The sequence below is a fragment of the Phocoena phocoena genome, chromosome 3 (genome assembly GCF_963924675.1).
Source record: "Phocoena phocoena chromosome 3, mPhoPho1.1, whole genome shotgun sequence".
Classification (NCBI taxonomy): Eukaryota; Metazoa; Chordata; class Mammalia; order Artiodactyla; family Phocoenidae; genus Phocoena; species Phocoena phocoena.
In genome coordinates, this window is record NC_089221.1 from 167417609 (window position 1) to 167443377 (window position 25769).

Consider the following 25769-nt stretch of genomic DNA (forward strand, 5'->3'; position numbering starts at 1 on the left):
GTCGCTCTGCGTGTGTGCGTGGACTTGGGTGGGATGGGGGAGCAGGTGTGTGAGCCAGCGTGTGTGCGTGTGTCCTTTGTTCTGTGTGTGCGGGCTCATTAGTGAGACGCATGACTGGTGTGCAGTGCTTGTGCGTCCATGTATGTGGACGGGGTGCCCTGAGAAGGTGTCGCTGAGGCAGCTGTGGTGTGGGTGTGTCCCCACCACGGGGATTCTCAGCGTCCAGCGGAAGGAGTTTCATTCGCCTCAGGGTGGGGTTCACAGGGGCCAGGCCACCAGCTCTGGGGTGCCGGGAGGGGAAGCAGAAGCTGGCCTTGCCTCCCGGGAGAGGGCTGGTGGGCCCAAGGGAGGCGGCATGCCCTGGTGACCGAGGGGGGACGGCCCCAGCCGAGCCCTGCTTGTCCTCAGACGTGGATGAGTGCCACGTGCTTGCCCACCTGTGCCCCCATGGCGAGTGCATCAATAACCTTGGCTCCTTCCGCTGCCACTGCCGGGCTGGGTACGCGCCTGACACCACCGCCACAGCCTGCGTGGGTGAGCCCCCTGCCCCACCCCATGAGCCTCTCCGTGCAGCGCCTGGCACACACCCCCGTGAGAAAACCGAGACCAGAAGCAAAGCATCCTTGTTTCTTCCCTCCACCCCCAGCCCATGTGGACCACGTTCCTCCTGTTATCTGGTGCATCCTAAGTTTTTCAGTCACGTTGTGTAGCAGGTGTTCATCTAAGTCGGGGTCGGCAAATTCCTGCCCAAGGGCCGAGTCCAGCCCTCCGCTTACTTTTGTTAATAAAGTTTTATTGGCACATGGCCACGCCTATTTGTTTCCTTACCCTCTGTGGCTGTTTTCCTGCTACAGAGGCAGGGTTGAGTAGCTGGGATTGAGACTGTCTGGTCCGCCAAGCCAAATATATTTACTCTCTGGCTTTTTACAGAAAACGAACAAACAAAAAAACCAGTTCCTTGTGTAAGCCCACAGATTCTGAATAGCTGGGGTCCGGGAAGGAGGCCTCAGCAGGCTGGGGGTGGGGACCCCAGCCCCTGAGCCCCCAGGAATGTCTTACTGACCCTCCTGAGGGCTGCGTCCCCTCTAGATGTGGACGAGTGCAGCCAGGTCCCCACGCCATGTCCCTTCCTCTGCAAAAACACCAAGGGCAGCTTCCTGTGCGCCTGCCCCCGAGGCTACCTGCTGGAGGAGAATGGCAGGATCTGCAGAGGTGACGTCCCTCTCTCCCCACCTATGCACCATGGGGCTCTGTCCCTGTCCCCCACAGGGGCATCTCACATGCCCTCCCACGGCATGGGGTCGGGTGCCGTCTCCAGGGTGTCTCCCCTGGGAAGCCCCAAGTCCCGGCGGGCCCTGCCCTGAGCCCGCTGGGATCCTCTGTGCTGCAGACGTGGATGAGTGCTCCTCCAGGCAGCACAACTGCCAGTTCTTCTGCGTCAACACCATCGGTGCCTTCACCTGCCGCTGTCCCCCTGGCTTCACCCAGCGCCACCAGGCCTGCTTTGGTGAGTCCCCTTCGGCCCTCGCGGCTGGTGCTTGGCCCCAGGCTTCACCAAATAAGTGGCAAATGCACAGTGTGTGCCAGACATCAGGGACACGGGGGTGATTAGAACAAAGCCCTTGTGCTGTCGCTGCTTACGTCCTGGTGGCAACTGGGACGTCAGTCTCCTTCCTTGCCTTAGGGACCTGGGAGACCACCCTCAGGAGTCTCTCTGACCTTGGCCCAGGACACCTACCCTCACCCTTGACCTGCCGAATCTCTCAGCAGAGGGCCTCCCCCGGGTGCCCCCAAAAGCCAAGGGGGTCACGCAATCCAACTGTCACTTCTTAGTGTCTTGTGACCTGGGAGAACCAGACCTCCCCCGAGGGCTGAACCTAGACACGGGTGGCTTCTTTCAGGCTCCCACGAATCCACTCAGCCAACACCTACTGAACACCTGTGTACCAGGCAGTGCTCTAGACCAGAGCTCAGCACACTCCAGCCCCCAGGTCAAGCCCGGCCCCCTGCTTGCTTTTGTCAATAAAGTTTTATTGGCACACAGCCATGCCCATTCATTTACATATTGTCTGTGGCTCATTTGCTACAACAGCAGAGCCAAGTAGTTGCAACAGAGTAAAAAATATTTCCTACCTGGCCCTTTATGGAAGCAGTTTGCCTCATCCTGTTCTAGACCCTGAGGGCACAGCAACTGAACACAAGGGTCAAGCTCGCTGCCTCATGAACCATCCCTTCTGCCAGGGAATGACTAGAAACAAACATAACAAATGACCACTGTAGCGTGTTAGAAGGTGATGTGGGGCATGAAAGAAAGAAAAAGTAGAAAGCAGGGGAAGGCAATCAGGAGGGCTACAACATAATTCTATTTTTTAAGTGAGATATAATTGACATGTAACATTATATTAGTTTTAGGTGTACAACATAATGACTCGATATTTATGCATATTGCGAAGTGATCACCACGGTAAGTCTAGTTAATATCCATCATCACATAGTTACAAAATTTTTTTCTTGTGATGAGAACTCTTAATATATACTCTCTTAGCAACTTTGAAACATACAGTACAGTATTATTCTTTTTCCTTAACAGATTTTTTAATTTAATTTTTATTTTATATTGGGGTATAGTTGATTTACAATGTGGTGTTAGTTTCAGGTGTACAGCAAAGTGATTCCACTATACATATACATGTATCTATTCTTTTTCAGATTCTTTTCCCATATAGGGTTATTACAGAATATTGAGTGGAGTTCCCTGTGCTATACAGTAGGTCTTCGTTGGTTATCTATTTTTGTGTGTGTATATGTTAATCCCAAACTCCTAATTCATCCCTCCCCCTCACCTTTCCCCTTTGGTAACCATAAATTAGTTTTCTAAGTCTGTGAGTCTGTTTCTGTTTTGTAAAGTTCATTTGTATCATCTTTTTAGATTCCACACATAAGTGATATCATATAACATCTGTCATTCTCTGACTTACTTCACTTAGTATGATAATCTCTAGGTCCATCCATAGTGCTGCAAATGGCATTATCTCATTCAATGCAGTATTATTTATTTATTTATTTTTGGCTGCGTTGGGTCTTCATTGCCGTGCACAGGCTTTCTCTAGTTGCGGCGAGTGGGGGCCACTCTTTGTTGCGGTGCACAGGCTTCTCACTGTGGTGGCTTCTCTTGTTGTAGAGCACAGGATCTAGGCGCGCCAACTTCAGCAGTTGTGGCATGCGGGCTCAGTAGTTGTGGCTCCTGGGCTCTAGAGCTCAGGCTCAGTAGTTGTGGTGAATGGGCTTAGTTGCTCCGTGGCATGTGGGATCTTCCCAGACCAGGGCTCGAACCCAGTGTCCCCTTCATTGGCAGGCGGATTCTTAACCACTGTGCCACCAGGGAAGCCCTCAATGCAGTATTAGTAACCACGGTCACCATGCTGTACATTACATCCCATGACTTATTTATTTTATAACTGGAAGTTTGTACCTTTGACCACCTTCTTCCCTTTCAATCACCTCCCAGACCCTCCTCTGGCAACCACAAGTCTGTTCTCTGTATCTGTGAGCTTGGCTTTCTTGTTTTGTTTTTAGATTCCACATATAAGTGGGATCACACGGCATTTGTCTTTCTCTGTCTGACTGATTTCCTCTTAGCAAAATACCCACAAGGTCCAACCATGTTATCACAAGTGGCAGGATCGCCTTCTTTTTTATAGCTGAATAATATTCCATTGTACGTATATGACACCTTTTCTTTATTCATCCATGTTTGGATACTTAAGATTGTCCCCAGGTCTTGGCTATTCTGAATAATGCTGCAGTGGACATAGGGGTGCAGATATCTTTTCAAGTTAGTGTTTTCATTTTCTTTGGCTAAATACACCCAGAAGTGGAATTGCTAGGTGGGCTGCAGGAATAATGGCAAGCCTCACTGAAAGGGGAAAGATTTGAAGGAGGTGAAGGAGTGAGCCATGTGCATATCTGTGGGAGGAGTGAGCATTCCTAGCCACGAAATGACTGGCATTTCTCCTTTTTCTGTACAGTCAAGTTATTTTCCCTCCTTCTTAAGGTGAGCACACTTACTATGGCATTTGTGTGTGTGCAGCTGTATGCGTGTGCACACAGAGGCTTAGAGCCCCATGTCCCAATGCCTCTTGTACCCAAGAGAGATTCCAGGTTCCCACAGGGCTGTGCCTGGTGTCAAGAATCTCTATACTCAATAAAGAAGATGTGGGCTTCCCTGGTGGCGCAGTGGTTGAGAGTCCACCTGCCGATGCAGGGGACACGGTTTCGTGCCCCGGTCCGGGAGGATCCCACATGCTGCAGAGCGGCTGGGCCCGTGAGCCATGGCCGCTGAGCCTGCGCGTCCGGAGCCTGTGCTCCACAACGGGAGAGGCCACAACAGTGAGAGGCCCGCATGCCATAAAAAAAAAAAAAAAAGAAGATGTGGTATATATACAGTGGAATACTACTCAGTCATAAAAAAGTATGAAATATTGCTATTTGCAGCAACATGGATGGACCAAGAGATTACCATACTAAGTGAAGTAAGTCAGACAAAGACAAATACCATATGATATCACTTATATGTGGACTCTAAAATATAACACAAATGAACTTATTTACAAAACAGAAACGAACTCACAGACATAGAGAACAGACCTGTGGTTGCCAAGGGGGAGGGGAGGGATGGAGTGGGAGTTTGGGACTAGCAGATACAAACTATTATATGTAAAATGGATAAACAACAAGGTCCTACTGTGTAGCATAGTGAAGTATTGATATATTCAATATCACTCAATAAACCATAATGGAAAAGAATATATTTATGTATAACTGAATCACTTTGCTGTACACCAGAAACTAACACAACATTGTAAATCAACTATACTTCAATAAAATAAAATTTTAAAACTTAAAAAAAAATCTCCATAGTCAAGGAAGCCTAAATTAGGGTTCCCCCTAGAAATGTATGGTTCATTCTCCATGACCCCAATCCCAATACAATTTGCCACCATGGACCATGACCACCATAGCAATGTTGCCTGATAACCAGGCCTGTCTTAGCTCAGGCTGCCATGACAAAATATCATAGACTGGGTGTCTTAAAAAACAGACATTGCTCACAGTCTGGAGGTTCTAGGTCCAAGATTAACATGATAACAGGGTCAGGTTCTGATGAGGGCCTCTTCCTGGCTTGCATACGGCCACCTTCCTCCTATGTCCTCATGTTGTAGGGAGAGAACAAGAGTAAAGCTCTTTGGTGTCTCTTCTTATAAGGGCACCAATCCCATCAGGAGGGCCCCACCCTCATGACCTCTTCTAACCCTAATCACCTCCCAAAGGTCTCGCCTCCTAATACCATCACTCTGGGGGTTAGGGTTTTGGGAATTTGGCAGTGGTGGCATTGGGGGTGGGGCGGGGGGGGACACACACATTCAATCCATAACTCTGGCTGACATCCCACAATTGTCAGGTTTCCATGAGGACAGAGTGCAACAGTTACCCCAGGTCATTTTCCCACAGAGAAGGAAAAGGGGTTTTGTTAATCTTCTACTCTTAGGTTGAGCACTGTCCAAGTGCTTCATGTGATTAGGTTAATTTAATTCTCACAAAACACAATGAGGTAGATATTATCATCTCCATGCTACAGCTGACAAAACTGAGGCACAGAGAGGGTAAGTTGGTTGCCCTACGTCACACAGCACTGAGGTGGTAGAGATGAGATTCAAAGTCCTATATGTGCATGCTCTCAAGTGTTTGTGACAGTTCTGTGAAGTGGGAACTGTTATGGATCTCCTTTCGCAGAGAGGGAAACTGAGGCTCAGAGAGGTTAAGATTTGCCTGGGGGACTTCCCTGGCTGTCCAGAGACTCCACACTTCCAATGCCGGGGCTGTGTGTTCGATCCCTGGTCTGGGAACTAAGATCCCACAAGCTGCATGGTGCAGCCAAAAAATATGTGTGTGTGTGTGTGTGTGTGTGTGTGTGTGTGTGTGTGTGTGGAACAGTTGATCAGGTGGTAGTCCTGGTATCGTGGTGCCTGACATGAACCCCCTAACCAGCAGGTGGCCCTGCCCGTTCTGTGTCCTCTGCAGACAATGACGAGTGCTTGGCCCAGCCTGGCCCATGTGGCACCCGTGGACACTGCCACAATGCCCCAGGCAGCTTCAGCTGTGAGTGCCATCAAGGCTTCACCCTGGACAGCTCAGGCCATGGCTGCAAAGGTAGAACCGGGCTTTGGGTGGGGTCTAGGCCTTGGGGGTGGTCCTGAGGGCTGCCTGGCAAGCCTTCTCTCCTCTCGGCATCTCACAGATGTGGATGAATGTGACGGGCCTCATCGCTGCCAGCACGGCTGCCAGAACGAGCTGGGGGGTTACCGCTGTGGCTGCCCCCAGGGCTTCACCCCACACTCCCAGTGGGGCCAGTGTGTGGGTGAGTAGTGGGGGCTGGGAGGAAGCCGACCCCCCACCAGAATCTGTCCAAAGCGGGCAACTAGGAACCACCCCCATGTCAGGATGTTGTGATAAGCGCAAGTACCTCAAGGTCCGATGGGCTGGTCTGGAAGGTAGTTAGTTCCCTGCTGCTGGGCAGGCTGGGGAGTTAAGGGTCTGCAGAGTCAGCCTGGCAAAGTGGTGGCCGTTTCTTAGGGAGTGATGGTCTGGAGGGCTCAGTGGAGATTCTGAGATGGTATCTGTGATCACTGGGAAAGGAGTGCTGGGATTGATTAGTGATGTCTGCCATGGATGTGGCAACGGAAGTGGGTGCATGCATGCTGCATCTTTTGTCATAGCTGTTGCAGACGCCCTTGGTTTGGGGGACTAGCCTTCTGCCTTCCCTCCAACCTTGCCCACTGCACCCTTCTGTTTGCTGCTCCGGGACCTCCCAATGACAGCCTCGTCCTCACCACCTCTCTTTGTTCCTCCTCTGCAGTCTGGCTTTCACTCTGTACCCATGTAGGGACCACTCTCCTGCATCCTCTCCATCACCTTTCCTCAGATTTCGCCTTCCACCCCCCCTGCTCTGGGCACCACTGCCTGCCCCTCCTGGACTCTCCACCCACACCCTCTGTGACTCGGCTTTCCCCTCCCTCCCACTGCCTCGGCACTGCCTTCTCTCCAGCTCGTCCTCCTGCCCCTCCTGGTGGGTCCTCAGCTAAGTTCTCCGTCTTTTCCTCTATCCCTCAGTATTTGTCCCCTGGGGACCCCGCAGACCATTGCCTCTGCTGCCAAGCCCTCTTTCTCAGCCTGCTCCACATTAGTTACTCATTCATTCCTTCGGCGACGGTTTGCCCAGGACCCATGGATACAGAAGTGAGCTGAGATCAGACTCCATCCCTGCCCTCCCATTGTCCAGTCTTCGGGGGGAGACAGGGGTTAATTAGGCCAGTGGTTCTCAACTGGGCACTGTTTTGAAGTGTCTTGGAGATATTTTTTTTTCTTTTTTTGTCTTTTGTTTTTGTGGTACGCGGGCCTCTCACTGTCGTGGCCTCTCCCGTTGCGGAGCACAGGCTCCGGACGTGCAGGCTCAGCGGCCATGGCTCACGGGCCCAGCCGCTCCGCGGCATGTGGGATTTTCCCGGACCGGGGCACGAACCCGTGTCCCCTGCATCGGCAGGCAGACTCTCAACCACTGCGCCACCAGGGAAGCCCTCTTGGAGATATTTTTAATGGTCACAACTGGGCACTGGGTGCTCCTGGAATTTAGTGGGTGGACACCAGGGATGCTGCTCAACACCCTGCGGTGTGCAGGATGGCCGCCATCATAGAGAATGAAACGGCCCCTAATGAGAATAGTGCCGAGGTGGGGAAACCTTGTTCTAGACCATCCCACTGTTTAACATTCCTTGGAAGTTTTGAGAAATGCTTTAAAGGAGAATTACAGGATGGCGGGGGGCGGATAAAGGAGTGTAGGGGACAGCAGACCTAGTCCAGAGGCTCACCGGGAGCTTGATGGAGGTTTTGACGTTGGCCTTGGTCTCTGAAGGAGGAACCAGAGTTGCCACGTGGGCACGGGACGGATGCATGTGGAGGGATCTGGAGATGCGAAGGCTGTCCCCTGCCCCTCCCCCCGTCCTCCCCCTCCCCCTCTACAGACAAGAACGAGTGTGTCCTGTCACCCGCGGCCTGCGGCAGCGCCTCCTGCCGCAACATGCTGGGCGGCTTCCGCTGCGTCTGCCCCTCCGGCTTTGACTTCAACCAGGCCCTCGGGGGCTGCCAGGACGTGGATGAGTGTGCGGGGCGGGGCGGCCCCTGTAGCTACAGCTGTGCCAACACCCCCGGTGGCTTCCTGTGCGGCTGCCCCCGAGGCTACTTCCGGGCTGGGCAAGGGTGAGGGGCTTGAGCGGGTTGGACACAGACACCCGAACCCTGGGAGTGCACACACGCGCACACACACACACACACGCCTGTGCACACGTTCACGTGCATACGTGTGCATGGAGAAATGGATGCAGGGGACTTCCCTGGTGGTCCAGTGGTTAAGACTCTGCGCTCCCACTGCAGGGGGCGTGGGTTTGATCCTGGTTGAGGAACTAAGATCCCACATGCTACACGCACCGCATGGCCAAAACGGAAACCAACAAAAACAAAAACCAAACAAAAAAGAGAAATGGGTGCAGAGGCCCAGTGGCAGCTGTACCTGTGAACACACAGGCTCACACCCCACGTGGAGTAATTGTCCTGTATGTGCTTAGTGCAGGATGCACGGCTCCCTGTAATACATGTGAGTGTGTGTGAGGCTCACACCTGTGCCAACATGCCCGGGCACCCTCATTCATATATCCCAATGTGCACATGCATGCAAGCACATGTCAGCATCCAGGGTGCACGCAGGCTCGTACATGCATACGCCCCTGGGTACACTCAGGTATATCCTGCACCCCTGCACGCATGCAGGTTCGCACCTATACCCAGGAAAGCCAAGGGATGCACACACACACGTGTAGGCACATGCAAATCCGCACTGGCACCTTGGTACACTCGTAGTTGCCCCCACGGGCAGAGTGGCTCCAAATGGAGTGTCGAGGGTGGGAGGGTGGTAGGAGAGGTCCCATCCGCCTGCCCTGAACACTTTCCCACCCCCGTCCTGGCTCAGGCACTGTGTCTCTGGCCTGGGCTTCAGCCCTGGACCTCAGGATGCCCCAGACGAGGAGCTGCTCTCACCTGAAGCCTGCTATGAATGCAAGATCAACAGCCAGCCCCCTCGTGACCGGCCACGGCGCAGCCCCCGTGGGGACTATCAGGTGCCATGGGGAATGCACTGGGCATGGGGCACAGTGAGTGGCAGGGACAGCCAGGGAACCGGCCAGGGGTAAGAGGACCAGGCTCCACGTCACAGCTTGTCCCCTAAATCATGGTGCCTTTCTGGGTCTTCGTGTAGTTCCCCAGCCTGAGGATTCCCCTTGGGGGCTCTCTGGGGGACACAGGCCCCCAAGCACCCCACCTTGCTCCAGATGAGAAGTCAGGCACCTCCCACACAGGCCCTGGGTGTGATGCTTCCCGTGGATCCCTTCCATGGAGCTTCAGTGCAAGAAAAATGCCTTGGGCCCCCCAACCCTGCCTGCACCCTGGAACTTGTCACCTCCTGGCTGGCACAGCCCTCCCTCAGAGCCCCTCTGGATTTAGCACCAGTAGCGCTCAGAGCAGCTAGCTTAACCGCTTCCATCATCCCCTTTCTTCAGACCCTCTGCACCTCTTTCCTGCACCCACAATGCTCCTGGAGCTATGCTCAGGCCTTCTGAGCCCTCCTTGTCTCTCCCCGACCCCACCCGCCGTGCTCTCAAGAACAGCAGAGCAGCCCTGTGGTTTAGTCCCCCTGTCCCCTGGGGCCGCTCCAGCTATGACCCTGACGCCACCAGGTTGTGCAGGGAGGGCAGTTTTGTCACAAATTCAGCTTGCTTATCCTACAGCTGAAAAGTCCTTGAGGCCACTGCTGCCTGGTCTTGCCACTATGCCCCAAAGAATCTGAAAGCTAACCATTTATTAAGCACCTGCTGGGTACACGTGCTGCTCCAAGCATTCTGCATTCATTCACAACCTCTCAATGTTTACGACAGCCCTGGGAGGTGTAGGTACCACTATCATCCTCATTTTACAGATGGGGAAACTGACGCTCAGAGAGGTTAGGTCACATGCCCAAGTTACAGAACTAAAACCTGGCAGAGCAGGATGGCAGTCATCCCGGGCCCCTCTGCAGCCACCACCTTCTGAGGTCATTACTTTCTGTTATTTCAAAAAAAAAAAAAAAAAATCACTGAGCACAGAAGCCATTACCCACATCTGGAACCAAACTCCTTCACTCCATAGATTTTACTGAACACCTACTCTGTGCTGGACTCATAGCGAACAAACAAGAAAATGGAGCAACGGTGAACAACACATAAAACACACAATAAAAAAAAATGTCCCTGTCCCCATAGGACTGATATTCTAATAGAGAGACAGATAAGAAATATGTAAAACACATCGTATTTTGTAACACATGATAAGTATGATACATGATAAATACTATGGGGAAAAAAATGAAGGCAGAAGTGGGAAAGGAATGTTGAGTCTGAGGGGCTCTCAATATTAGATTATCTAAATATGAATGTTCCTTTGCTTTCCTTTTCCTTCTAGTTGTTTCCCCTTTCTGGGGAAAAGAGTGTGTACATATTATGCCCATTGTTACCGTTATTTTTGTAAGCATCACAGGTATAGGGCCCAGTGTCTGTCAGGTTTGCCACTGTGTCACCAGCCCTTGCTACTCAGTAAGAGTGAGTGGAGAGGTTGTCAGGGCTCCTGGCATGGACACAAGCAGATCTGGGCAGAGGCAGGCAGGGTCCTGTGGCTTTGCCTGCAATACCCACGGATTGCCAGCAGGTGTCAGTGAGAGCACACGTCTGAGCAACAGTCCTGGTGAAGGGCTGGGAAACAAGAATAGTTTTCACTTTCCCGCAACAGCAAAACACTCCATCAGCATGTAAATTAGGCAGAACAAACAGCTCTGCCCAGAGCAAAGGAGAAGAAAGCACAGATAATCTCCTGTGGGATTGGATACATCACCCAGCCCCCATCAGCCTGCCTTTGAGGTTTGCTGGCTTATTCAGGGCCCTGTCCGGCTGCCAGGATCAGGAAGCATTCTGAGGAACTCAGATAAAGAGGGGTTTGTCATCTGCACACGGGGGGGTCTCAGAGAGCGCAGATGCAGGAAGTGCAGCCAGCCTCCAGAAACCGGATAGCTACTGGGCAGCTCCTCTGTATGGCCCAGCAGGGTCTTGGGTTTCTCTCGCTGTGTCTGGGGCTGGCTCGTGCTGCAAGGCCCTTGGTCATAATTCCAGCCACCCCAGACCACCTTTGAGTGACCTTGGGTGCTTTGGGCCCAGATGCCATCTGACTGCCTCCCAGTCTGGGTATCTGAGGGAAAATTCTCCATTTCCTCCACCAGGCTGGCAGAGATCGAACTAAGGCCCCTCAGTTGAAACAAGGGGTCTGGAGTCAACCTGTGAAAAAGTTTCCTTTCCACCTGGGAACCAGCCTCCACCTCTATCCTCTACTATAGCCCAAGCTGATCATTGGCCTTATGGGTGGGGAGGGCTAGACAGGAGTCAAGGGCAGGGAGTGGTCTGTGTTTTCCTCCATTTTAGAGATTGCCTAAAATTCTCCTCTTGGTCCCCTACCCACCGCATTCTGATTTCTCCCAGCCCCTGCCATCATCCACCTGGTCTTTCTCCCCAGGCGAGCCTGGCCAGCCTTGATTCGGAGGCTCCGCTGACCTTGGGCCTGAACCTCTCCCGCCTGAGCCGGGCCGAGCACATCCTAGAGCTGCGGCCGGCGCTGGAGGGTCTGGGGGGCCGCGTCCGCTACATCATTGCCCGTGGCAACGAGCAAGGTTTCTTCCGCATGCATCACCTCCGCGGCCTCAGCTCCCTGCAGCTGGGGCGTCGGAGGCCGGGGCCAGGAACCTACCAGCTGGAGGTGGTGAGCGTGGCTGGGGCCTGGGGCACCCAGCCTGAGGGGTGGCCGGCAGGCCGGGCCTTGCGGCTAAAGGTGCAGCTGCAGCTGCTGTAGTCCAGAGGCACCCACGCCTCACACCTGGCCCCAGGCCCCTCTGCAGCCCGCTTCCCAGACTCACCACCTGGGCACCACCCCCACCCCCCGCCTCCTTCCACAGGATGTCACTCTGTTTGCTACACCCCTGCCCCACCCACCCCCACCCCGCCCCCGGGAGACCCTTGACAAGCCCTGGTGTCGATGGGCCCCAGGGTCCCCATGCGGTCCTCCTCTCCAGAGGCGGGAAATACTAGAGCTGGGAGGGATCAATCCCCGGTGGCAGTGGCCGACCAGGTGGAACCCCAAAACTCAGGAAGAGCGAAATGCTATCCTATGACCTCAAGCGAGCCCAGCCTCTATCCGAGGGACCCCACCATTCGGTGTTTCCTGGAGACAGCTGGCAGCTGCTGTGGCGTGCCCCCTCCACTTCAGCCAGCGTCAAGGAGGGCCCTGGGTTTCACTGTATCTGGTCCGTCTCGGGCTTAAACTTCTGCACTGCACGGGGGCTCAGCCCTGGGGGTTGGCGGGACATGGGAACGGGTGGCTAGGGTGGGCCTAGGGCTCGTCCCTCCCAGCAGAAGGGCCCACGGGGCCCCAGCCAGAGTTGCTGACATGCAGCCATGTTCATTCCCACGGGGAGCTGGGCTAGGGTTCTGAGGATGCTTCTCTATGGGGAGCAGAGACAACAATAAAGTTATTTTGGGTTAAGTCTGTCCCTCGGCAGGTTCTGGCAGTAAGTAGACGCTGCCCTTGGCAGGGCCGGGCAAGGCTCCCAGGAGGGCAGCAGCTTTGGAAAGGATGCACTTCTGCTTAGGGTTCTGAAGAGGATGTGCGTACGGGAGAGGTGGGTGAAGACCATCCTGCACCTGGGGGTGGGGGACACCATCCCAGGGTGCAGGTAGGTTCTACCAACTTCAGACCTGGGAGTTTGGCACAAAGCCAGGCTGCAAGTGGCAACCATTGGATCCCTTGTGGGTTCACCATTACTGATAATAATGGCTTATGATTTCTGACCCCATACTATGTACCAGGCACCATTCTAAGCATTGTACAATTACTGACCCATTCAGTCCTTGTGACTGAGTCCTAGCTCATACTACTCGCCACATGACAGGCCAGTAAATCGAGAGACGAGTTGTTGGGACAAGGAATAGCGACTTTATTCGGAAAGCCAGCAAACCGAGAAGGTGGTGGACTCGTGCCCCAAAGAACCATCTTGCCTGAGTTAGAATTCAGGCTTCTTTTATACTAAAAGGGGAGGGAGTAAAGTCAAACCAATTTCCTTGTTCTGGTCAGCTTCTGGAGGGGATGTGTTCATTTTTTCCTGCAGACATTCACAGGTGGGCCTGGCCTGGATGTTTCCTGTGAGCTAAACAAAGGTATTTTAGCTTGGTGCTCACTACCTGGGAAGCAGGGTTCCTGGCCCAAGATGGGCCATTATGTATAATTTAAGCTTATAGGCAACATCCCTTTAGTGATTAACTTGTAATAGAATATAAAAGTTCTTCCTGGGCTTCCCTGGTGGCACAGTGGTTGAGAGTCCGCCTGCCGATGCAGGGGACACAGGTTCGTGCCCCGGTCCGGGAGGATCCCACATGCCGCGGAGCGGCTGGGCCCGTGAGCCGTGGCCGCTGAGGTTGCGCGTCCGGAGCCTGTGCTCCGCAACGGGAGAGGCCACAACAGTGAGAGGCCCGCGTCCCGCCAAAAAAAAAAAAGTTCTTCCTTATTACATCATCACTATGACCCCATGGAATAGATACTGTTATTCTCATCCCCATTTTACAGATAGGAAAACTGAGGCTCAGAGAGGTTAAATGACTTGGCCGAGGTGACACCAGATTACAGGTAGAAGAACCAGATTCAAAGTTGGGCAGCCATGCCAGTGTCCTGGCTCCAGGTTGGACTGGATCTATTGAATTTGATGGCTGAGCTCAGTGGATGGGATACTGTGTTAACATGTAGCTTGTGCGTGTGCTGTATGTCACAAACGGCAGTGTATTTAGCCCCCACAGACTTGTATGAGGCAGGCAGTGTTATCACCTCTGTTTCACAGCGGGGAAACCGAGGCTCAGAGAGTTTATGGCATCTGCTCTGGGTACCCATACAGTGTAGTGGGGCCTGGAAGTTCCTTTGAGTCTGCACCCTGGCCCCAGGCCCCAGTGCTCAGCACCCAGGCTGAGAGCACAGATCCTGGGGTGGGAGGGGATCACGTGGGTTTCAACACAGGCTGGGGACTCGCACCCCACAGCGAAAGGTGACAGAGACAGGAATGACATCCCACCAATGGTTTATTTAAAAGTTACAGAGAAGCACATCCTGGGAGAGAACTGAAGCTTTGCAAAGACCCAGAGGGACACAGGCAGGTGTGTCCCTACAGGTAGGCAACTATAGTGATGGTTCTTTCCAAGAATCGTTGCCCAGGCAGGTGTGACTCTGGTGCCTGGAGTAGGCACGGGGCTTGAAATAACAGAGCTCCCTTGTTCCAGCTATCTGAGGAGCCGGAGGTAGCAGGGGTGACAGGGAGGGAACTGATGCAGCCTCAGGTGTGGGGACTGAGATTTGCCCTGAAGCACAGAGGGGCTGGGGCAGCTGAGGCTGCAGGGTGATAACTGTGGCATACAGAGGTCCAGCCCATCTCGTGCTGGCTGATCCTAGAGAAGTGCGGGCTCATGGTCCTGCAGGAGGGACGGGGCGGATCGGCAGGGGAGGGGGCGCTGGAGTGGAGTCAGGGGCCCTGAAGTTTTCAGTCCACACACTTGGCGTTTCATTTCAGCACTTGCCGAAGCCCCCTGGGCCGGAGCAGGGTAATAATGAACAGCCCCCTAGGACCCCCCCCCCATGCGAATCTGTGGGGCTGACCACAGAGCCAGCCCTCCGTGGTCCTGGAGGTGAGTCCCCTGACCCAGTCTGGGCTGATCAGGAGCCCTCATTCCTCAGCAGTGATGAGGGGAGGAATGGTCACATGCTCAAGAGTCCTGACCTGGATTAGCTGTTCTCAGGAGGGAGGTTTTCCTGTTGCTGCTTCTGGTGGGACCGCTAAACTTCGACAATGGTAGTGTGGAGTTTCCAGAGCTCAACTTCCTCACCCCAGAGTGAGGGACTGTCAGAGAGAAGGCAAGAGAAATAGATAAGAGCTCCACCAATACCTTTGGATTACGTGGATCCAGCCCAGCCTGATGCCGCCCAGTGGGTGGTTATTTGAGCCAATGAGTTTCCCATTTGCTTGAATTTTCCATCTCTAGCAATTGAAAGTGTCTTGACTAAAAGAGCTGCATGTTCACTCAAGCCTCCCACTCACAAGCCACTGACTCTTTTTGGGGTGCAGGCAGCTGTCAGATGCTGGCCTGCCATCCCCTCCTTTGGGGGTTGAGAAGCTCAGGGGCCCGCAGCAGGGAGGGTCGGCCCCTTAGATGCTGGGCTGGGGTCTCACCCACCCTGGAAGTTTCTCCGGGTGCCGTGGTGGGGCTTTAAATGGGTCTTCTTCCGAGCATCCAGGATCTTCATCCCAATCTGCACCCACCTGGCCCTTGGCTTCCCACACACCATCTTGTTTTTCTGGGGGAAGAAGAATCTGCAGGGATGGGGGTGTAAGCGGGGAGCGAAGTTGCGTGAGAGTCCCCACCCCCTCCCCCATGGTCCCACTCACATCACCGCAGGCAGGTTGCAGCTCCCGCTCACGTCCTGGCGATGGTAACTCTGGGCGTACCGGAGCATGGACCGTCTTGCTGGGCCGTGGTAAGCCAGGCAGCAGTCCTCAAAAGCACCTGCGACCACACAGCCGCCCAGAGACTCGCATCTCTACACGTGCGTGTGCGGCTGCGCATGCGCTCTTCAGGAACGCCCACAGCCTTGGGCACCCGCGAGCCCGCGTGCACACCACAACCCTCCCATGCCCTGTGGAGGCCCGGGGACAGCCCAGACGGTAAGGAGGCCGTTCGGCTCACCTTTGGTCCTTGATAAGGGGGCAGGAAGCAGGAGTTGGAAAGGGCCCCGCAGGCCCCTGCTGGGTAGGGCCCAGGACCACGAAATAAATGGGGGACCAAGGCCATTTCCATTCCTACTCTGGGGCGGAGGGCAAGGAGGGGGTGCAGCGCCCTGAGAAGGGGAGGGGGGCATGGTTGGACGAGGAGGAGGTGGTGGTGCCAGAAGGTTCTAGAAGAATGAGCAGAGGATGAATTAACGTGGAGACGGTGCTGGGCCTTCAGGGTCCTCTGGGATCTGTCCCTCTGCCCACCCGTGCCTCCAGGGGCCACATCTCAGTTCTGGGAGGGCCGTGGGGAGGGCTTGGAGGCTCCCTCCATCCCCCACCTTGACCCTGAGAGCAAGGGGCAGTGGAGTCAGATGGACCCCGTGTTGCAGTGCCCGGCAGGTAGTTCCCCGGGGCTGAGGGCCCCGCTGGCCCCAGGATCAATGGGCCGAGGCTGGGCCTGGCGCCTGAAATGGACCTCTAATAGCAGGACAATGGGAACGAAGCCCAGTCCCCTCCTGGGCAAAGGGTAAGGTCTGCTGGGGGCAGGGCTAGGGCCTCTCAGAGCTAATGAGGGGCAGGTGGGTGGGGCCATGGGGCTTCCACCTGGCCAGGGGCCCTGCTTGGCCAGCTGCTGGGGCTCAGCTGCCTCCTCCGGCCCAGCGGGATGCAGAACGCAGCGGCAGAGCTGGGGGACACTGGGGGCAGTCAGAATAACCTTTGGTCACTAATATCAAATGCCTAAGCTAGGGAGGGCAGGAGAAGAATTCCCCATTGATAACAGTAATGGTTATCAGTGCTGCTGCCGGGCACTGGGTCAAGAGTTTTGCGGGAATCAGCCCATCGGATCCTCACGTCCCATCTCTGTAACAGGAGTTTGGAGCCCCACTTTGCAGATGAGGAAACTGGGGCTCATAAACGCTGAGTAGCAACTCTCAGCCGGACCGCACAGGTAGCCGGAGTAGGGGAAGCTGAGATGGAGACTCATGTTTGTTGGTCTCCCAGGTTCTGATCTCAACTCCTACCCCTGGCTCTGCAGGTTCAGGTCACTGCAGTGTGTCCCTGGGGGTAAGCGGCCCCGCTGCCCGCAGTCCCTGGACTGGCTGGAGTCCAGAGGGAGGCCTTGGGTCCTGGACTGTGGAGGAGGCACCCAGGGCTCTGAAAGGAGGGGCTGAGGACCATGCACCCCCAAGGAGCTGCACAAATGCTGGGAGTTTTTGCATGCCTGCTGGGGGGAGCTGTCCACCCGAGAATGAATTCAGTGGTGAAGGGATGGGGGAGGCTTCTGGAGGAGGAGACAGGCACATGGCAGGGGAGGCACAAGAAGGATGGGGACAGGGGGACTCCAGGGGGGAGGGTAGGTATTGTCTGAGATAGTACCTTGAGCGTGGACAGTGGGAGCCCAGGCACCCACGAAGCAGGCCACCAGGCAGACCAGGAGCCATGGATTCATAGTGCAGGCTGGTCTTCCTCCTCCGGTGCCTTGAGGGTTAACTAGGAAGTGGGGGGGGTAGGTGGTTGATGAGGACCCAACATGGACAGTGGCAGGCACTGGGAGCACCCCCGTCTCGAGCCAGGGCCCTCTGCAAGGGAGGCAGGTGGCATAGGGTGGGGACAAGTGTGCTGGACGGACCTGCTGCTGGTCTTGGGGGGAGGACTCACCAAAGCCAGTGGGGTCCCTGGAGCCGGTACCTGCTGGAGTGGACCCAAGCTCTCCTGCCTGCCACGCCAGCAGGCTTCACCCTTTATAGATGGAGCCCCGCCCTGCCGCTCCCTCCCCACCTCCTCTCCCATTACACCTCCCAGCTTCTCCCTCCCGCCCTGCCCTCCTCTGTTCTCCCCATGTCTTTCTAGCTCCTCTCTCCAATGTCAGGATGCACCTGTTGGAAGTTGGGCGCGAGGGGCAAAAGGACCCAAATCAAAGAGCTGGGCAGAAAACAATGACACCTTCAACTAAGTACTCGGACGGGGCGGGGTGGGGGGGACGGACGGACAGGGATTTGGCTCCTTCAGTGATGAGATGTGGACGGATGCAGGTGGACAGTCACAGCCTTGACCTCAACGAGCCGCCTTGAAGGCTCACGTGCCCCCTATCCCAGGCCCCTCAGCCAGCACCCCGGCTTTCTCCCTGGAGGGTCCTTTCTCCTCCTTGTCCCGGCCTCTCTCTTGCTGCACCTCTAGGTGGATACTGGCTTCCCAGGGGCAGGACCCAGGCAGCCTAGAGCAGGGGGAAAGTCTCCACCTCTGCTCCCCACTCCCAAGCCGCCTGTTCCCACGGGGCCCTGATTTCACCGCATTTTTCTCTCCTTCCACACAATGGGATGACTTATCGTGTCACAGAAAAGCCTTGTTTTTGAGAACAGGCAAACCCATAGAAATAGAAAGTAAAATCAGTTGTTGCCATGGGCTGGGAGGAGGGGAGAATGGGGGGGGTGAGGGCAAAAGGGAAGGTATGGATTTCTTTTTGCTCTGAAATTAGATGGTGGTGATGGTCAAGGGACTCTGTGAATATAGTAAACACCACGGAATGGTACACTTTCAATGGGTGATGTTGGCGAAGATAATATTAAGATTAGAAAGGAGTTTGGGGACTTCCCTGGTGGCACAGTGGTTAAGAGTCCACCTGCCAATGCAGGGGACATGGGTTCAATCCCACATGCCACATGCCACGGAGCAACTAAGCCCGTGCGCCACAACTACTGCTCTCTAGAGTCCGCGAGCCACAACTACTGAGGCCCGCGCGCCCTAGAGCCCGTGCTCCTCAACAAGAGAAGCCACCGCAATGAGAAGCCCGTGCACCACAATGAAGAGTAGCCCCCGCTTGCCACAACTAGAGAAAGCCCGCACGCAGCAACGAAGACCCAACGCAGCCAAAAAAACCCAAATTAATTAATTAATTTTTTAAAAAAGAAAAGAATAGAAAGTTTTATTTGAGCCAAACTGAGGACTAGCCCAGAAGCCCGCTTCCCAGATTACTCTGAGAAACTGCTCCAGAGAAGCAGGGTTTTCAGGGCAGTTTTATATCTTGTCAGAACAAAGAATATTAAACAAGTCAGGGAGACATTTCTTCAAGGTTTCAGAAAAACAGACCAGCATGTACACAACAAGTCAGTATGACCTTGGCACCTGGAAGGGAGTCTTATCATCAAAGGAGGACCAGCCCTGGCATCCCAGGAAGTGGGGCTTTAATGTTTATTTTTAACATGGACATTCTTTACTTCTGGTCAATGTGCCCTTTAATAATTAAAGCAGACTGCAGTGCATGTTTGATAGGCCACAAACAGGCTATTTTAGGTAGCATCAAATTCAAGTTAACTCATGTATAAGCCAGAATGGCTTCCCTATATCTCAATATGTAAAAATTTATCATGCAATGTATGGAACATGAATTTTCCCCAATATTACATTGAGAATAATCTCAATAGAACTGTTATTAACGACCACAATAAAGCAATGCTCTGGTTTTGGAAGAAAAGAGGGAGCCCCAGGTAACCACGCAGGCAGGAAGCAAAGCAAAACACAACTAGAAGTAGTTTCTTTTTCTCCTGGGTTAGCGCGGCCCACCTGGAACAGGGGTGTGGGGATCGGGGTGGTGGGGTGGGGAGCGTCGGGGAAGGGGAAGGGGGTTCTGCAGAGAGCTCGCAGCTGATTGCTTTTAACCTTTTTATTGTCCGCATCCTTAGCTATGGACCACCCTGAGTATTTATGACACTTTGTACCGCTTTCTCATCTCTCGCGCTCCACCACGAGGCCCTGGCAGGGGGTGGGGCACGCCACCCACTCCCTGGGTCTGGCCGGGTGGGTGGGGCTTAGCACAGGGGGCGGGGCCTGATGAAAGGCACTGGGCGCCGGGGCGGGGCTTTCTCTGTGGGGCTTAGGCCAGGGCAGGGCTTACGGGCCCCGCCCCGCCCCTCCACAGCCGCGGAGACTCGGCGGCTCGGCTCGCGGTCCTGTGCCGGTGGCAGTGGCTGCTCCCGGGGTGGGTAAGGCTGGGCCAGGACGCGGCTCCGCGTGGCTGAGGGCGTGGGGACGCGGCGTGGCGGGCCGGGGCCAGCCTCCCCGCTGCGGCCCACTGCCCCTGCCTGCCCCGCCAGCGGTCAGCGGCCAAGACGTGGCGTTACGAAACCTTGGCTGAGGTGCACCGTGAGCGAGCCCACCTCCCTGCACCTCACAATTTGTCCCACCGGCAGCCTTAACGGGGAGGAAGGAGTGAGAGGAACCAGCACGCGCGCGGGGCAGACAGGGATTGTGCGCTCTTGGACCCGGCTCAGAACCCAGGTGTCCCGGCAGTGGACGGGATGCTTAGGGACTAAAGGCTCTGGGTTGAAACCCAGAGTTCGGAGGACCGCAGTTGCTTCACGGTCAGGGCTAAATTGCGAGAGGGGAAGCCTTCATTCCTACAGCTGCTGGAGGCATTAAGGGTAAACTGCTTCCAGCAAGGGGACTCTGTTCTCCGCACGTGTGACCGGGCACAGAGGACAGAAGCTTCCTCCCGGTCAGCAGCTCACAGAATGGGGCCGTTGTGCGTGGCCTCCAGCCTGCTGCTGAGCCAGACGCAGGGGCTGACCACACCCCAAGGACTGCAGGGCAGGCTGCAGTGCCCCCGGGGTGGGGGAGGGGTGGGCAAGGGCACAGCTCAGCTCAGGGTGCCTCTAGTGGGTGCACACAGATGGCTGTACTGCAGACTGGGGCAGCCAGTGGGCTTGGTGAGGGGAAATTCCAACTACTGCCTTTGGAGTGAGATCCTCTGGGGCGGACTGAATACCGGCTCCCTCTCATTTCTCTGCTGGAGGAACTTCCCAGGTGCTCAACGGTTGACCCACTTTTACAGAGAAGGAGACCGAGGGTCAGAGAGGCCAAGTCGGACTTCCCTGGCGGTCCAGTGGTTAAGACTCCACACTTCCAATGCAGGGGGTGCGGGTTCAATCCCTGGTCAGGGAACTAAGATCCCACATGCCGCGCGGCACATCCAAAATGAAATCAAATAGAGAGGCCAAGTCATTCCCCCTTCTAACTTTTTATTCTTGGCCAGGAAAATCCAACTTTTATTTCTTAAATATTGTGAAGGAAAGGGGGACAGTCCCCTAATGGGGGAAGGCCATTGAGCAGAGCTCATCAGAAAGGATGCTGAGGAAGCACCACCAGCTGAAGTAGGGGTCCTCCTGCAGTTGCTTTTGCATCAGACCCCCACCCCACCCCCACCCCACTGCTGCCTACCACCCTCCTGAACCTACGGTGCCTGCAGGGCCCAGCTCGGGTGGCCTCTGAGAGAAGCAGCTGGAAACCCACCCCCCAACAACTCTACATAGTTGTGCATCTTATGGGGAGCATATCAGACCCCGGTGCCCTGTCTGCCAGGCCTGGACATACCCAGCTGCCTTTCACTCTGGTCCTGATGCAGAGTGGTTACCAGGCAACTGGAGGAAGGAGGGAAAATTGGTGGTTTTTTTTTTTTTTTAAAGGATGCCTTGCAAGCCTCTGGCCTGACTTTCAGGGACTTGGTTTCTAGACTGGCCCTGTGGGGCCCATTTCACTGTGTTCCCGATGTGGATGGCCCAGCTGCCTCCTGAAAGGCCGGCCTTGAGGGGCTTCCCTCCCCAGATTGACCAGCTGCCTCTGTGTTCCAGGGGACCTGGGTGGGGAACTTGGGCTACCAGCACTGGTCGTGGCCTTGGCCTCGGTCCTTATGCTTCTTCTGCTCCTACTGGACATGTGGGGGCTGAGCCAGCTGGGGCCGGGGCAGGGGCAAGGGTGACACGGGGGGCAAGGGTGGTGAGCCCTGAGGAGAGGGTCCCATAGGGTTGTGAGTTCCTCTTTGAAGCTACTGAGCTCCACTCACACCCTCCACACAGGTTTTCTGGGCACCTTTTACATACCAGCTAAGTCCTGGGGTGACTGCAGTGAGCAAGGAGATGTGTCCCAGGCATGGAAGTTGACGGTGATGTCACTGATCCTCACCAGATACCTGTTTGGGGCCATTTGTTATCTCATTCATTCAACAGACATGTAGCGCGTGCCTGCTGTATGCCAGGTACTGGGCTGGGTACCAGGGTAAGCAGTGCAGAACACAGGTAGCAAATAGCGAAGCAAGGCGTGACAGGGAGATGCCGGGGATGGGTTGGGCTCCTCTGAAGAAAGTGACTTGAAGTGACAGCAAACCCTATGGGATTCATATCTATCCCCACTTGACACGGAAAAAAACAATCAGCTCAAGTCCAGAGAGGTTAATTTACCTAAGTAAGCGGGGGGTCAGATTCCAAGTCCAGGTCGGACTCCATTCCACATATACTGCTTGGGTGCTGTATTAAGTGTGTCTTTTTGGGTTTGTTTTCAATGATGTATTTTATTTAACCCTATCCAAGATAACATCATTTTAACATATAATCAAATCAAAATGATTTATGAGCTATTTTCCCTTTTAAGTCTTCAAAACATGGCTTACTGTACATTTCCAGTACGTCTCAAGTGCTAAATAACCACACGTGGCTGGTGTCTATCCTATTGGAGAATGCATCTCCAGCCACAGGTTAGAGTCAATTCGAAATTTTACATTGTTTCTTTTTCCTTTTATTTATTTATTTTTCTGTGAAAATTTTTATCAATAAGGATAATTAACAATACCAAAACAATACAAATCACCTCAAAATATAAATTGGTGAAACAGTGGTAATACACACAATGTAACATTATATAGCTATCTAAAAGTTGTCAAAAACTAAGATGGAAAAATGCTCATTAAACATTAACACAGATCATTAACAAATAGGTACAACAGAATCTCAAATTTATTTCTTAAAGTCTAAATGCATAAAAATATGAAAATGTTTGCAGTAGTTATTACCACTAAGTGTTAAGATGAGTGCTCCGAAATCTTCTCGGTGTTTTCCTGTATTCTCCCAGGTTTCCTTACAATAAACATGTGTTACTTTTGCAATCAGAAAAAAAGGGAGGGCGAGGTTTGGGAGTAAATTTGACAAATCATGTTTTTGCAGTACTGAGTCCCTAGCAAAGTATTCTCCCCCAAGACTGCCACCCTCAAACCTTAGTAACTCAGCTACTAATTCAAATCACTATAGAAGTGGTGCTGTTATGAAGACTGGTATTTTTGATGAGTTTTTTTCTACTTCAGCGTTAAATCCTTTAGCAGATGACACATTAGACTTCCCTCATTTTGATGAGTATCTGTTTGTTTGAGAACTGTTGAATGCTTGTTAACTCTTTTTAGTTTAATATTTATTGTTACTCTTGGAAAAATTTACTATGTTTTTAGGTAGTGTTTATACACTGGCCTCGTCATGAACAAAATGTAAGCTACTGAAGGTTTTACCTTTGGTTATGCCCACAAAGCATTTGATCTGTTTCACAAACTTAAATGATGAAGAATTGGTTCTCCTTGTTGGCCTCATTTTGTGTTTGTAGGAGAATGAGGATTTCAAAATGTTAAAAATGAAAAGTAGTTTATAGTTTCTGGCAGTTTGTACAGTTGGGTACATTAAAGTTCTACATTTTAAATTTGAGTTACCTTGGTTCAGGAAAAACACTAGCTGATACAAACTTAAGTCACTGTCTATGATACGTGAACACGTGAATGTTTTGCTAATGGTTCTGTGGTCCTCCCATAAGAGCCTAAGCCTGTCTCTTCTACCAGTAGAGTGGTGTAGAATGTAAGCTTCCCCTCATACAATTTGCCTCCTCTTTCTCTCTTTACAAAAGATGGCAGGAAACTTGTTACTAGAACTTAATATAATGTAAAGTGATCAAAAAATTGATCTGTAACAGGAAAAAGTAACCTCTTTTTGTGTTGACAGGCCTAGAGTTTACGTTATAAGTATCATCTTTCTCTCCCAAGACATTTATTTCTGTAACCAAAGTGAGACACCATCTAACAGTTATATTTTGGGAGAAATAGCCAGTGCATGTAAGGCTTGCATGTGTTGGATTCTACTATAAATGAAACATTAATTCATTTAAACCTCAACGTTCTTACGAGCAAGGTACTCGTATCACTTTTAACGGATGCGGAAACAGCACAGGACGAGTAAGTTGTAGAGCTGGGATTGAGTAGAGTGGTCACTACAGTGCTTGAACTTACTATATTTTCTACCTCTAGCTTCATTTCCTTTTATTTTTTATTAAGACATTTTTGTTTAAAGCAGTTTAATTTTCCCAGCAAAACTGAAGGGAAGGTGCAGAGATTTACCATATAGCCCCTGCTCCCACACATGCATTGCCTTCCCCATTATCGACATGCCGCATCTCGGAGGTATGTTTGTTACCATTAATGAACTGACACATCATTACCATCCAAAGCCCATAGTTTGCATTCGGGTTCACTCCTGCTGTTGTATATTCTACGGGTTTGGACAAATGTATGACATGTACCCACCATTATTGTGTCATACAGAGTATTTCACTGCTTTAAGAATCCTCTGTGCTCCCAGCATGTGTTTTTTATTCTGATGTTTTGACAGCCGGGGCCTTACTGATCGTGGAAGTGCTATCCCTCCCAGGGCTAGCAGATTCCCAAAGATAGTAAGTGACTTCCTTATAAGGGCACCTTTCATATGCAAACCAGACAATCCAGAGCCCATACCCTAACCCCCTCGTCTATCAGGCGTCTATCCTCCAGCCCTGATCACCCCAGGGCCAGGTGCCAGACAACTAGGGACAGTCTCTGTACCCCAGAGCCTGCTGGAATTATTCAAACTAGCCAGTCCTAAGCCTGCTTACCCTGCCTCACTCAATCCTTCCCACAGAAACCACAATAAAGCCTCTTGCCCACATTTCCCCCTCGCTCCCTCTGCCTCCTGACTGGCCCTGGTGCCTCCCCATGTGGCCCTGCATGGCACAGTGTGCGCCCCCTCCTTCTGGGCTCTGTGAGTAACAGAGTGCCTTTTCAGTGGCAATCATCTCCTGATCTGTTGGCCTCACCATACCTGAATAATTATAAAGCTTACAGTTTAAAACAGGTGTCAAGGGGGACTTCCCTGGTGGTCCAGTGGTTAAGACTCTGTGCTTCCAATGCAGGGGGCATGGGTTCGATCCCTGATTGGGAACTAAGATCCCACATGTGGTGCGGCACAGCCAAAAACTAAAATAAGTAAAATAAAAAGAAATACAACAGGTGTCAAGTGATATGCAGAGAGTTGGAGACAGAGGGCAGGTAACAGATGCATCACTCCCCACATGGGGCTCACAGCTAGTGGGGGAGATGTTCGTGGGATGCTGCAAGGCTACATGGTCAGCATTCTAGAAAAACATTCACAGGCAGGCTGTAGGGGTTCAGAGGGCACCCTATCAGGTCTCCAGGGGGAATAACTTGAATGGAGACCTAAAGACAAGCAGGTGTTAGCGGCCAGATGGAGCAGGACACCAGAGAGACCTGCCACGTTCAGGATGGCTGGGGACTGGAGGTGCGGGGGGGAGGATAGTGGAAGATGAGGTGGGAGGCGATAGGCTATTCAGGGCCTCATGTGCTGAGCTAAGAAGGGCCACCTTCATCAGAGGGTGCTGGGGAGCTGCTGAGGGATTTAGCCAGAGGGAGGGTTGTGGTCAGGCCTGTGTCACAGCTCTGCCAAGGTCACGTGGAAGATGCACTGGAGGGGCATCAGCTCAGGCACAAGAAGACTCACAGTCACCAGGCTGTCTTCCCATGAGGGCTGTGGGGCAGCCTCTTTCCCAATCCTTCTCATGCCCTACCTCAGCAAGAAGTAACTCAGGAAATATTTACCGAGGTCTACTCTGTGCCAGGTTGGGTAGTTAGAGCGGTGACAAGACAGACTGGTGC

At 53.1% G+C, this 25769-nt stretch overlaps 2 protein-coding genes across 2 annotated transcripts in view; one reads left to right on the top strand and one right to left on the bottom strand.

Annotated features, from left to right (window-relative positions):
- The window catches only part of FBN3 (fibrillin 3), an 89921-nt gene extending 77888 nt beyond the window's left edge, over window positions 1–12033 (top strand). The window contains exons 62-69 of the mRNA XM_065873835.1: window positions 409–534; window positions 1090–1212; window positions 1391–1507; window positions 6082–6210; window positions 6299–6418; window positions 8079–8313; window positions 9080–9227; window positions 11701–12033. Coding sequence (XP_065729907.1) covers window positions 409–534; window positions 1090–1212; window positions 1391–1507; window positions 6082–6210; window positions 6299–6418; window positions 8079–8313; window positions 9080–9227; window positions 11701–12033 — 1331 coding nt within the window. The remainder of the gene's footprint in view (window positions 1–408; window positions 535–1089; window positions 1213–1390; window positions 1508–6081; window positions 6211–6298; window positions 6419–8078; window positions 8314–9079; window positions 9228–11700) is intronic.
- Window positions 12034–12472: 439 nt separating this feature from the next.
- Window positions 12473–17465, bottom strand: CCL25 (C-C motif chemokine ligand 25). The gene is made up of 5 exons (XM_065873836.1): window positions 17363–17465; window positions 15662–15779; window positions 15450–15586; window positions 14996–15115; window positions 12473–12528 (listed from the first exon to the last, which is right to left on the bottom strand). The coding sequence occupies exons 1-5, from the start codon at window positions 17433–17435 to the stop codon at window positions 12473–12475; spliced, it is 504 nt and encodes a 167-aa protein (XP_065729908.1). The 5' UTR covers window positions 17436–17465.
- Between the last annotated feature and the right edge of the window lie 8304 nt (window positions 17466–25769).

Excerpts from the sequence above, each read along its gene's own strand:
- CCL25 (XM_065873836.1), bottom strand. The coding sequence starts at position 17,435 with ATGAATCCATGGCTCCTGGTCTGCCTGGTGGCCTGCTTCGTGGGTGCC. Across the intron at positions 15,780-17,362 it reads TCCCACTGTCCACGCTCAAG|GTGCTTTTGAGGACTGCTGC; the intron begins GTACTATCTCAG and ends GTGTGGTCGCAG. Across the intron at positions 15,116-15,449 it reads CACCCGGAGAAACTTCCAGG|TCCCTCACTCTGGGGTGAGG; the intron begins GTGGGTGAGACC and ends TCTCTCTGACAG.